This window comes from Rhinatrema bivittatum, chromosome 4 (assembly GCF_901001135.1).
Source record: "Rhinatrema bivittatum chromosome 4, aRhiBiv1.1, whole genome shotgun sequence".
NCBI lineage: Eukaryota > Metazoa > Chordata > Amphibia > Gymnophiona > Rhinatrematidae > Rhinatrema > Rhinatrema bivittatum.
Genome location: NC_042618.1, coordinates 108,276,095 through 108,289,138, shown reverse-complemented (window position 1 = coordinate 108,289,138; position 13,044 = coordinate 108,276,095). Strand labels below are relative to the sequence as shown.

Here is a 13,044-nt window from a genome sequence, read left to right as displayed (position 1 = left end):
CCAGGGCCTTCCCCTCAAGACGCGAGAGGATGAACGCGATCTTTGTCACTTCATCTGGGAAGAGCAAAGGTTGCAGTGAGAACTGCATGTAGCATTGATTAATAAAACCTCGACAGTCGAGGATCCCCATTGAAATGGGGTGGAGCTGGGAGGGCCAGCGGTGCCCGTGAGGACAAGTTATGGGCAAGAGACCCTGGGTTGGCCATGGCTGATTCCTCCAATTGAGAGCGCATCTTTTCCATGGAGGAGGCCAACGCTTCCATGATCCATTGTTGTTCTCAGACACGAGTGACCAGGCCAGGGATGGCCTGCAAGGCCGGAGACTCCGCCTCGGCCTTGGCAACTTGTTGCGCTGGAGGTGAACCCTTGGCCTGATTCAGGATTGGTACAGCCCTCTGGTCGGACCCAGAGAGTGCCTGCCACCAGAAGGCGGAGCACACAAGGAGTCAGAGGCTAGCTGGAGCTTCGCCAATAACAATCCAGGGTTTCCACAGGTTGAGCCCTTGAGTACCCGGTCCGCCTGGACTTAGGTGGGCCTCAGAGGGTCTCCCAGAGAGATAGCGGATAGGTGTGCCCACCACGAGTAAGGGTACACAGCTGATGCAGAGAGGATGGACCAGACCTGAACTGGAGACCTCAGGGAGGTAGCAGTTCAGGAAGGCTCTCCGGGCGGAACAGGCAACGCCTGTGGGTCTGGTCAGATGAAGGCCGCGGTCAGAGTCCAAGCAGGTCAGTCTGGTGGTCACAGAAGGCAAGAAGAGAGTGTACGAGTGAAGCGCAAGGGTCAAAGCCAGGGTATCCGTCCAGAAGTGGTCAGCCAAAGCAAGGATCAAATCCAAGGTCAGTCCGAGTGTAGTCAAGGCAAGCAAGGGTCAGTTCCAGGCAGCGGTCAGTCGTAGTCAGGCAAGCACAGGTCAGTACCAAGAATCAGTTCGAAGGGTACTACCAGGGAACATGGAGCAGGAACAAGACAGATGCTGAAGACACGGAGGACCACGGGAACACTGGGACACGGAGATACTTGGAACAAGGAGACACTGGAACAAGGAGATGCTAGAACAAAGAGACACTGGAACACAGGATCTGACTCAGGAGCAAGGAACAGGCAAACTAGAAACACTGAGGTGTCACCCCGATTGCCAAGGCGAGGTTCTGGGGAAAGAGGCTCACCTTATATACTGGGGCCGTGTGATGTGTTGCGGTCCCGGTCGCAGGCCTTGGGACCAGGCCCTTACCTTTCTCCGCCCGGCGGCATCCACAGGAGAGTCGGGGCTGTGCGGGTTTCCCGGAGGCCCGGCAGTGAGACGCGCGGGCAACAGGCCTGGATTGGGCCTTCTGTCGGCGGCGTCTCCACAAGGGAGACGCCGCCGAGCCTTCCAAGCTGACTCCTCCCCCTCTAGGTACACGCGCACGGGGAAGCCCAATTTAAAGGGCTTTTCCCGCTGGACCGCAGCCCGCCCCTTTTATGACTTCAGACGCTGGCTAGGATATAAGCTGGTGTCTGCATCCTTCCTGTGCCTTGCAATGAGGTTCCCTTCGTGACTGCTTGCTGCTGCTGCGTTCCTGTTCCTGTTCCAGTTTCCGGTCCTTGGACTCCTGGTTCTGCTGCAGTCATCTCCCTCCTGATCCTGCTTCCGGCTTCCGGTCCTGTCTCCGCTCCTGGTAACCTTGCTCCTGCTCCAGCTTCTCCTGCCTCCTGCTACCCTTGATTGGACTTCCTGGCTCCTACTTCGGCTTGCTTCTGGTTTCTTCTTTCGCCGTCTGCCCTAACCTCGGACTGTTAAGAACATAAGAACATAAGAAAATGCCATACTGGGTCAGACCAAGGGTCCATCAAGCCCAGCATCCTGTTTCCAACAGTGGCCAATCCAGGCCATAAGAACCTGGCAAGTACCCAAAAACTAAGTCTATTCCATGTTACCATTGCTAATGGCAGTGGCTATTCTCTAAGTGAACTTAATAGCAGGTAATGGACTTCTCCTCCAAGAACTTATCCAATCCTTTTTTAAACACAGCTATACTAACTGCACTAACCACATCCTCTGGCAACAAATTCCAGAGTTTAATTGTGCGTTGAGTAAAAAAGAACTTTCTCCGATTAGTTTTAAATGTGCTCCATGCTAACTTCATGGAGTGCCCCCTAGTCTTTCTACTATCCGAAAGAGTAAATAACCGATTCACATCTACCCGTTCTAGACCTCTCATAATTTTAAACATTTCTATCATATCCCCCCTCAGCCATCTCTTCTCCAAGCTGAAAAGTCCTAACCTCTTTAGTCTTTCCTCATAGGGGAGCTGTTACATTCCCCTTATCATTTTGGTAGCCCTTCTCTGTACCTTCTCCATCGCAATTATATCTTTTTTGAGATGCAGCGACCAGAATTGTACACAGTATTCAAGGTGCGGTCTCACCATGGAGCGATACAGAGGCATTATGACATTTTCCGTTTTATTCACCATTCCCTTTCTAATAATTCCCAACATTCTGTTTGCTTTTTTGACTGCCGCAGCACACTGAACCTACGATTTCAATATGTTATCCACTATGACGCCTAGATCTCTTTCTTGGGTTGTAGCACCTAATATGGAACCCAACATTGTGTAATTATAGCATGGGTTATTTTTCCCTATATGCACCACCTTGCACTTATCCACGCTTGATCTCCTAAGTCCCAGTGGTCTCGGATCTCCCGATCTCCTCTCGGGGGGTCCGCAGACTTCCAGGGTGAAGTCTCTACTGGTTCCAGTGATCTCCTAAGTCCCAGCGGTCTGGGACCTCACGACGAGCTCCTCTCGGGGGGTCCGCAGGCTTCCAGTGTGAAGACCCCGGATCTCCGTATCACCTGACTCCACCCACCGGTCTTCTTCCTCTCAGCAGAGCACCATTCCACCTCACTCTGCAAGACCGGCCCAAGGGTCCACAGTTACCCGCAACAGGATGTCATCGGGATGCGTCCGAGCTGGGTTTCCCGCGCTTGGCCCTTTAAAAGTAACAACGTCAGCCAAGTGTGTGCCTATGGACGGGGCCGAGGAGATGGAAGACGCGGAGCCCCTACAGGAGCTCCGCTGAGAGGCCTGTGGCATGGAAAAGGTCGAGGACGCCTTGGGAGAGTGTCGGGGACGTCGGAAGCTGGCGGCTGCGGCAAGGCCAGAACTGGTGGAGGGCAGCGCGAGGTGAGCAGGCCCGACCACGGCACCAACGCAGCCGGGATGCGCAACACATTCGATAAAATTGACCATTCATTCATGACTAGAAGAAATAGGCATTGTTCTGGATTAGCTGGAGTCAATGAAGCCCCTTTTATTGTAAGGCCTTACAACAAAGGGGTTTCATCAACTCCAGCTAATCCAGAAAACTACAGCAAGTCTAATAAAAGCAAATTATCTCACTTCACACCTCCTAGACCTCTAAGATCATCCCAAGGAGCCTCCATAGTTACCCCTTCTCCAAAGGAAATAAAGTGCTTCAATGCCTGACATAGGGCCTTCTAAGGAATAGTCCCCTTTCTATCGAATTCACTACCTTAAATGCTTTGCCAAAATGAAAACTACCCCTTTTTGAGGAAACAGATGAAAATGTGGCTTTTTAGCCCAGCATTCCATGGTAAGAGCAACTGACAGGAGCCCATACAACACCCTTGCCTATAACCTGTCACATGCTCCTTAATTTACACCAACTGAAAATCCAAATCCGCCAGCAGCCACTTATTTTACTATGATCTACCCTGTAAATTGAGTCTGTATCAATGTCTATCCTTTAATTGACTATCTATATCAATGCTAGATATTAATGCCTATTCTATAAGGGCGTATCCTATAATTAACCCTATTTATATCATTGTCTTATTATTGTCAGTTATGGACATCTATATGCTACTCATCCAGCATACTAGATACTTTATCTATACCAGTGTTGTTAGTTAGAAAGCTGCCTATCTCATCTTTCTATCAGTGGCTAAGGTCTAATGTACTATTCATATGTGTCAACATCCTCAGGCTTGTGTATAATGCTATCTTATAAAATCTGTCAATTTAGAAGTTCAAATGTTATTTACTTTTATGTGTACCATTTACAATAGATTAAACTTGCGTATAATGCCGTCCTATATAATCTGTCAATTTAGCTGTACCAATGTTACTATTTATCTTCAAGTGTACCATTTATGATAGATTTACTAATAGCTTATAACAAAAGAGGGGGAACTATGTTATCCTCACCACTCACGCTTAATTCCATTGTACACTGATTTGGATAAAAGTTTACTTTTAAAAAGACAGGTAATAAATCATAATAAAAAAATAAAATACATTCAACTGTCTCTGTCATAAATTTCATGTCTTTCTCCTCTAGGGTACACATATTTAGCTCCTTAAATTTCATTTCATAGGACTTTAGATACAGACTTTGCACCATTTGGATAGCCCTTCTTTTGGACTGCCTCTATTTTATTTATATAATTTTGATGGTATGGCCTCCAGAACTGGACATAATACTCCCTATGCACCCTAGCATTCCTCTGGCTCTGGCCACTGTTTTTTCGCAGTGTTTTCCAACCTTGAGATCATTGTATATATTTGTTTCAACATTTAGGGCCTCATTTATCAGTCTTTCCCATTGACACAGAACAGGAGAAAAGCTTTAGTGAATCAGGTCCTTACTGGTTTTTCTCCATAAATATCATTTGGCTTCAGGTTCCACCATAGAGTAAAAGCTAACCAACCTCATCATAAATTATGTTCAGATAGTAGAGTTGCTTACCTGTAACAGGTGTTCTCCTAGGACAGCAGGACGCTAGTCCTCACACATGGGTGAAATCATCAGTTGGAGCCCGGCACAGAAACCTTTTGTCAAAGTTTCTAGAACTTTGACTGGCACACTGAGCATGCCCAACATGCCACTATCCGCTCATCCATGTGGGGTTCCTCTTCAGTCTCGTAACATAGAATTCACGAGTAAAAAAATAAAATAACAAAACACAGGAAAACCTAACTCCATGGAGTGGCAGATGGATTTCCTGAGGACTAACAGCCTGCTGTCCTAGGAGAACATTTGTTACAGATAAGCAACTTTGCTTTCTCCTAGGACAAACAGGATTGTAGAACTCACAAATGGGTGAATACCAAACTACAGGCTCTTCTGGCAATGAATATGATCAACCGGCACCGAACCGGGTGCCAACAGGCACAAAAACAACTGCGGTGCTGTTGGGAAGATAGGGAGGCAGCCTAATCCTAAACTATGGGCCTCAGGTAGGGACAGTTGGGTTTAAGCTTGGAAGAAGTTGCGAAGGACAGATTGGCCGAAGCTACTGTCTTGCCGACCATCCTTGTCCAAGCAGTAGTGGGCAGCGAACATGTGTACAGAACTCCACATCGCAGCCCTGCAGATTTCAGACCCGTAAGTGGGCCACCGACACCACGAAAGTGCTCACAGAGTGAGCTTTATCAAGGCCTCCAAGCTGAAGGCCCGCCTGTGCATAGCAGGAGATAGAATCCGTCAGCCAATTGGACAGAGTTTGCTTGCCCACCACAACTCCCAATCTATTCTTGTCGAAAGATATAAAGAGCTGAGTGGACTGCCTGTGGCCTGCTGTGCGTTCTAAATAGAAAGCTAAGGCCCTCTTGCAATCCAACCCTTTCATCCTGGTGCGAATGGGGCCTCGGAAAAAAAGTGGGCAGAACGATGGACAGATTGAGGTGAAAATCAGTCACCACCTTAGGCAAGAACTTGGAATGCATACCAAGACTACCCTATCATGAAATAATTTCGTGTAGGGTGGATACGTAACCAAGGCCTGAAACTCACTAACCCTACGAGCCAAAATGATTGTCACTAGGAAGAGAACCTTCATGGTGAGGAACTTCAGATTGCAGGAGCACATAGGCTTGAATGGATCTCACATGAGCTGCACAAACACCACGTTGAGGTCCCAGGACAAAACAGGAGGGCGGAGAGGGGGCTTCAGTTGAAGCAGGCCCCGCATAAACCGTTCCACTATGGGCTGCACAGAGATGGGTGTGCCAGCAACACCCTGATGGTAGGTGCTGATTGCATACAGGTGGACCCTCAACGAGGTGGTTTTCAGCCCAGCTTCGGAGAGGTGCCAGAGATAGTCCAGTAACTTCGGAGTTGGACAAGCGAAGGGATCAAAGCCAAGCCCCTCATACCGGATGGAGAACCTCCTCCATTTCAGTCGAAAAGACTTCCTGATAGAAGGCTTCCTGGAAGCTACCAGCACCTGGGACACAGCGTCAGAGAGGTCCAGGAGCTGCAAGACTAGGCACTCAACATCCAAACTGTCAAGGCTAATGCCTGGAGATTTGGATGGCGCAGACTGCCCCGATCCTGCATTATCAGATCAGGTGAGGTTCTCTTACCGACAAGTCCTGAAGGAGTGGGAACCAGACCTGTCTGTGCCAGTATGGGGCCACGAGAATCATGGTGCCCCGGTCTTGCTGGAGCTTCAAGAGAGTATTCATGACCAGTGGAAGAGGAGGATACATGTACAGGAGATCTGTGCCCCAATGCTGGGCAAAGGCATCCAAGGCTGGAAGTCCGTCCGTCCTGAACAGGGAGCAAAATTTGCTCACTTTGCAGTTGCAGGGGGAGGCAAAGAGATCCACATCTGGCATTCCCCACTGGCTGAAAATCTGGGCCCTACTGCTAGATCCAGTGACCACTTGTGTGGCTGGAATACGACTCAGACGGTCCACCACCACGTTCATTTCTCTGACCAGATACATTGCTCTCAGGAGCATGCCCTGCAATAGAGCCCAGGACCAAATCTGCACCGACTCTTGATAGAGGAACGACCCCGTGCTTCCATGCTTGTTGATGTACCACATTGCCACTTGATTGACTGTCCGGATCAGGGCTGCCTTTTGGGACAAGCAATCTCGAAATGCCCAAAGGGCATAACGAATTGCCTGAAGCTCCAGTTAGTTGATCTAATATAGAGATTCCTGGCCGGTCCACTAACTCTGCATGTAGACGTCGTCCACATTCAGCCCCCCCCCCCCCCAACCTCAGGAGAGGCATTGGTGGTATGCACCACCTAAGGCGGGGCAAGCTGAAAGGGATTCTCTGCTCCAGGTTGGAGAGATTCTCTCACCAGGACAGGGAGACCTGCAAAGGTGGTGTGATGTAAACACATGCCACGAGGTCTTGGGTCACCTGTTGCCATTGCAACTGCAATGTCCATAGGGGTAGATTTTCAGACGAGCGCGAATAGCCTACTTTTGTTTGCGCTCCAGGCGCAAACAAAAGTACGCTGGATTTTAGTAGATACGCGCGTAGTCGCGCGTATCGGCTAAAATCCTGGATCGGCGCGCGCAAGGCTATCGATTTCGTATAGCCTGCGCGCGCCGAGCCGCGCAGCCTACCCCCGTTCCCTCCTAGGCCGCTCCGAAATCGGAGCGGCCTAGAAGGGAACTTTCCTTTGCCCTCCCCTCACCTTCCCCTCCCTTCCCCTACCTAACCCACCCGCCCGGCCCTGTCTAAACCCCCATCCTACCTTTGTCGGGGGATTTACGCCTCCCTCTGGGAGGCGTAAATCCCCGCGCGCGAGCGGGACTCCTGCGCGCCGGGCCGCAACCTGGGGGCGGGTACGGAGGGCGCGGCCACGCCCCCGGACCGCCCCGGGCCGTAGCCACGCCCCCGTACCCGCCCCCAAAATGCTGCCGACACGCCCCCGCAACGCCGCGCGCTCTGGCCCCGCCCCCCGACACGCCTCCCGACACGCCCACTCCGAAAACCCCGGGACTTACTCGAGTCCCGGGGTTCTGCGCGCGCCGGTGAGCCTATGTAAAATAGGCTCATCGGCGCGCAGGGCCCTGCTCGCGTAAATCCGCCCGGTTTTGGGCGGATTTACGCGAGCAGGGCTCTGAAAATCCGCCCCATAGTGTTCTGCACATGCAGAAATGGGCCAATGGGGTGACATAGACAGATGCAGCCATGTGACCCAAAAGACGAAGCAGCAGACGAGCAGGAACCTGTTGACGGCTGCGGACCAAGCTCACCAGCGATGACAGGACAAGCACCCAATCATGAGGCAGAAACGCCTTGGCTTGAATCATGTCCAGTCTGGTATCTATGAAGTCCAGATGGGGCGACGGGCAGAGGTGGGACTTGGGGTAATTGATGACAAACCCCAGAGATTGTAACACTTGGATGGTCAGACTTAAAGAGTGAAGCGCCCCCTGTTAGGATTCACTTTTGACTAGCCAGTCGTCCAAGTAGGGGAACACATGTACCACCCGACGACTGAGGTGCACCCCCACCACTGCCAGGCACTTGGTGAAGATTTGAGGGGCTGAGGTCAGGCCAAATGGCAGCACTCGATACTGGAAGTGAGCTTCTCCCACCACAAAGTGAAGATACTTCCTGTGACCCAGGAAGATCACAATGTGAGTGTAGGCATCCTTCAGGTCGAGAGAGCAGAGCCAGTCTCCTCTTCTGAGGAGTGGGATCATGGTGCCCAGAGAGACCATTTTGAACTTTTCCTGTTGAAGGAATTTGTTCAAGGCTTTGAGATCCGGAATAGGGGGTAGGCCCCCAGTTCTTTTTGGTATCAGGAAATACCTTGAATAGAACCCTCAGCCCTGCCAGTGGAAGAGAATGGGTTCAACCACTCCTGCCATTAGAAGGGCAGAGAGCACTGCACAAGTATTTCTTGTGAAGTGAACGAAACCCACTATGGACATGGGGGAAGTCCGCAGGGACGTCCCTGAAATTTAGCCGATACCCTTGGCAGATGATTGTGAGAACTCACCGGTCCAACGTCACGAGGGACCAGCGGTGGGCAAAAAGCGAAGCAGCCTGCCCCCAACCGGAGGGCAAGTTGCCGGGGGTATGGTGAACTGACTCACACTCCCTTGCTCTCAGTCAAAACCCCGTGGCGGACCTCTTTTGGGGGGCTGGCAGAGGCCTGTGAATCTGCTGCTGGCAGGAAGGACCCCTGGAACCCACGAGCCCACGAGACCAGAGGGTTGTATTTCCTCTGACAATAGAAGGATTTCCTCGAACCTTGTCGCAAGGACTTCCTGACTGAGGATGGTGGATCGGAAGCGCTAGCCGAAAGCTGTTGCAGGGTCTCATGGTGATCCTTCAGTTGGGCTACCGCATCCCTGAACTTATCCCTGAAGAGATTCTCTCCCCTGCAGGGCAGATCAGCCAGCTTTTCCTTGACTTCTGGCCGGAGGTCCGAGGCGCGGAGCCAGTCCATCCTGCAGGCGTCAATGCCCACTGCCTCACTCTCACCGCTATCTTGAAAACATTGTAGGTGGACCTCACCTCATGTTTTCCCAACTCCAGACCCTGCTGTACTATCACCGAGAATGCATCTTGTTGCTGTTGAGGCAGATGTTCCGACAACTCCTGGACCTACTTCCACACATTCCAGTTGTACTGGGTCATATTTAATTGGAAGGAGGTGATATAGGCGAAGAGCATAGCGCACTGATACATCTTCCTACCTAGAGCATCCAGCACCCTGTGATCCCAGCTCGGAGGGGCAGAGGCGTGGGTGCAGGAGTGCTTGGCTTTTTTGAAAGTGAACTCCATCACAACCAATTAGTGAGGGAGGTGGCACCTCTCAAATCCGAAAGCATGTTGAACCAGGTAGATGGCATCTGCCTTCCTGTTAACAGGAGGAACTGACACTGGATGTTTCCAAATCAAAGGAGAAGTTCCTTGAAGATATCATGGACTGGGACAGCCACTATTTCTTTCGGGGCATCAACGAACTGGAAGACTTCCAGCATCTTATGTCAAGCATCCTCCTCTGTGAGGAGCTGAAACCGGATGGCTTCAGCCATGGCCCGGACAAAGCTTGCAAAGGAAAGATCCTCCAGGGGAGGTCTACGCCTCTCATCTGGTGAAGAAGGCTCCGAAAGGAGATCACTAGAGTCCTCAGAAGAAGATTCTAAGGTATCATCTCCCCAGGGGTCATACGAGGCTTCTTCCTCACTAAGGTCCCTTGGGGGCCTGCATGGATGGGCCCTGTCCAAGCTCCTTGGTCTGGGTACCAAGGGTGCCGGGGGAACTGAAGGCCTTGAGGGCAGCAAAGGCACCGATGGCATCGAGGTTCCCGATGGCCCAGGAATGGGATCGTGTAACTCTGGTCGCGAGACAAGCAGACCCGAAAGCGCCAGCAGCTGCAGCAAATCTTCCTCCTCAGAGGACCCAATAATGGGAATCACTCTGGAGGAGGGCATCGGTGGTCACTGGGGAACCAATAGTCCCCCGGGCACCGGTTGCATCGAAAGTATGTTGAGTAGGACATACAGACGCTCTAGCAGGGTCGCCAAAAAAGATGGCACAGGTTCTGGCACCGGGTCAGTGCCGGGGGCGGTTCAATACCCCCGCAGGGCTGCGGTCCAGCTCCTCCTGGAAGTGCGGTGAAGTTAGGACTGATGGAGGAGGAGGAGGACAAGGCGTCACTGGAACTTCCTCGGAGCCCCGAGGAGGCTCGGTGCCCAGCACCGATATCAGTGGGGAACACCTAGGACGCCCAGGTCTGATAGAGGTCGATGCCTCCTCCCCACGGGGTCACTTCGGTGGTGGCTGCATCGGTTCCGGGGCCATGCGTCGATGGCGACCAGTGATGGTGTTTGCGGCGGTGTTCAGCACGGTCTTTCCCGGCACTGAAGAAGTTGAAGAACCCAACATCTTGGAATGCGATGACATCGGAGACAGCCTATCTCCGGCTCCTCTCTCACGAGAGGGGCCTGCTGGGGGAGTGGAAAGGGACGGTGTACCCATCTGTTCCCCTCAGCCTCTAGGAATTGACACATCCGATGCCAGAGTGGATGGATCAGACTTTTTGGATCCAAAAAGCTTTTCCATCTTATCCAGCCGGGCATGACATCCCTTGGGGGTCATCTGATCACACAGATGGCACCCATGGACATTGTGCGAAGCCCCCAGGCAGAGGATACAAACCTTGTGTGGATCAGTAATAGACATGGTCCGCGGGCACTGTGGGCACCATTGAAAACCAGATGACACCATAAAAAATAGCCAGCAAGCAGTCGATGGCCGGCGGCCACCTAGGAGCAACACGCCAGGCATCAACCGCAATGAAGGGGAAAAAAATACCTAACACGCCGCTGGATGGCACTAACCAGAGAAGAGGGACCTGGTGCAGGAAAAAAGTTGAAAAACGACTGGGAACACTTCTTTAGAAAAAAGGAAGAGCAGAGCTCCAAAACCACGAGGCAACTACTTCGCGGAAAAAAAGAGACCGAAGAGGGACCCCGTGTGGACGCGCGGATAGTGGCATGCTGAGCATGCTCAGTGTGCCAGTCAAAGTTCTAGAAACTTTGACAAACGTTTTCCGTGCTGGGCTCCATCTGATGATGTCACCCATCTGTGACATCATCAGATGTCACAGATAGGTAACATCTGATGAAGAAAGACTGCTAGTGTTTGAACTACTTTCTTACTTGTAATAGACTGGAAGGGGTGTCTCAGGTTTTCTGTCCTTCACAAGATCATCTTCCACACTTGCTTTTTCCTTTCCTTGACCGACTTTGAAATCCATCTCAGTCATGGTTTTATCCGTAATAAGATCTATCACATTGCTCAAATTATAGCGTTGGCGCAGCTGATCGCGAGTCGCACAATGCCCCATCTGCTGACTCACAATCCACTGAACTGTGTTCTTGGTTAGCTTCTTCAGCACCACATCATACCATTCAGAACTCTGGTCCATTGGTGTGTGAATCTCAGATCCCTTTTGCATGTGTGTTTTGGTTGTGGATGAGGAGGATTCTGGTAACTGTGTTAAAAATGTCTTTGTATCAAGAGCTTCAGCACCAGAGAGAGAAGAGACAGATAGAGATGAACTGATGATCTGGCTATCATCCGTTCTGATTTTGAATAGGGTGTTTCCTAAGACTGGAGAATATTTTATTACTGCTCGTTTAGTGTGAGGAACAGCATGTTTCATATGGCAAAGCTGGTGTTTTGGAGGGTCAGTTTTCAGCTGCATCTTAGGAATATGCCCTTTACGCTTGAAGCCTGTGATGATCTCTGAAGTATTGTAGATATGTTTGGTATCCCATTCCTTATATGACAGACTTGGGAGTGCCCGGAGCTGCACCACTTCCAAGGAAAAGTTAAGGTCTGAAGCCATCTTTTTAAGGTATTCTGCTGGAAGGCAAGTGGAGACATGCTGTGGTGGTTTGTGAATGTTTATCAGGGACTCAGATACATTGCGAGGGTGCAAGAAGTCAGCTGACAGATCATCTACCTGGGGAAGTTGTACTACAGTACAAAAAGTACCATGTTTGGTGGACGAGCCTGGAGATTTCGTACTTTCAGTGATCGGCATATCCCTTAACAGCAAATACTGAAATGGTAAAAAACAAGATTTAAAAACTGAGCAGTAGGATTATACATCTTGTGATTACTGTCATGTTTTAAAGTGTCTCCCACCCAATGGACACTATACAGAGTGAGGAAAGCAGAATTGCTTACCGTACCAGGTGTTCTCCAAGAACAGCACAATGTTAGTCCTCACACATAGATGACATCATTAGATGGAGCCACGATGTGGAAAACGTATGTCAAAGTTTCTAGAACTTTGACTAGACATACTGAGCATGCCCAGCATGTCCTATACCACGAGTCCATGCGGGGTCCCTCTCCAGTCTTGTAATACTGTTGTGAACTAGTGATTCTCACATGGAATAACAGTATATAAAACATTTAAATACATAAATAAATAATATAGAATTATGATTAAAATAAAAATAGGAGAAACCCAACTCCGTGGAATGGTAAGCAACTCTGCTTTCTCTGAGGACAAGCAGGATGGTAGCCCTCACATATGGGTGAATCCCTAGCTACAGGTTGCTCCCCAATACAAAAGGGGACCAACAGATACCAAACTAGGTGCCAATGGGCCCAACAACACTGGTGCTGTTGGTAACAGAGGGGGAGACAGCCTGAACCCAAACAACGGGCCCTAGGCAAGAGAGTTGGGTTCTACACCTCAAACAGGTTCTGAAGGACAAGCTGGCCGAACCTACTGTTGCATC

General features: G+C 50.5%; 1 protein-coding gene across 3 annotated transcripts in view; it reads right to left on the bottom strand.

The window, feature by feature from the left end:
• Window positions 1–13,044, bottom strand: part of HEATR4 (HEAT repeat containing 4) — a 265,168-nt gene that overhangs the window by 226,017 nt on the left and 26,107 nt on the right. For all 3 annotated transcript variants that reach the window (XM_029598645.1, XM_029598646.1, XM_029598647.1), the window contains exon 2: window positions 11,446–12,353. In XM_029598645.1, the coding sequence (XP_029454505.1) occupies window positions 11,446–12,335 (890 nt within the window). In that variant the 5' untranslated portion in view covers window positions 12,336–12,353. The remainder of the gene's footprint in view (window positions 1–11,445; window positions 12,354–13,044) is intronic.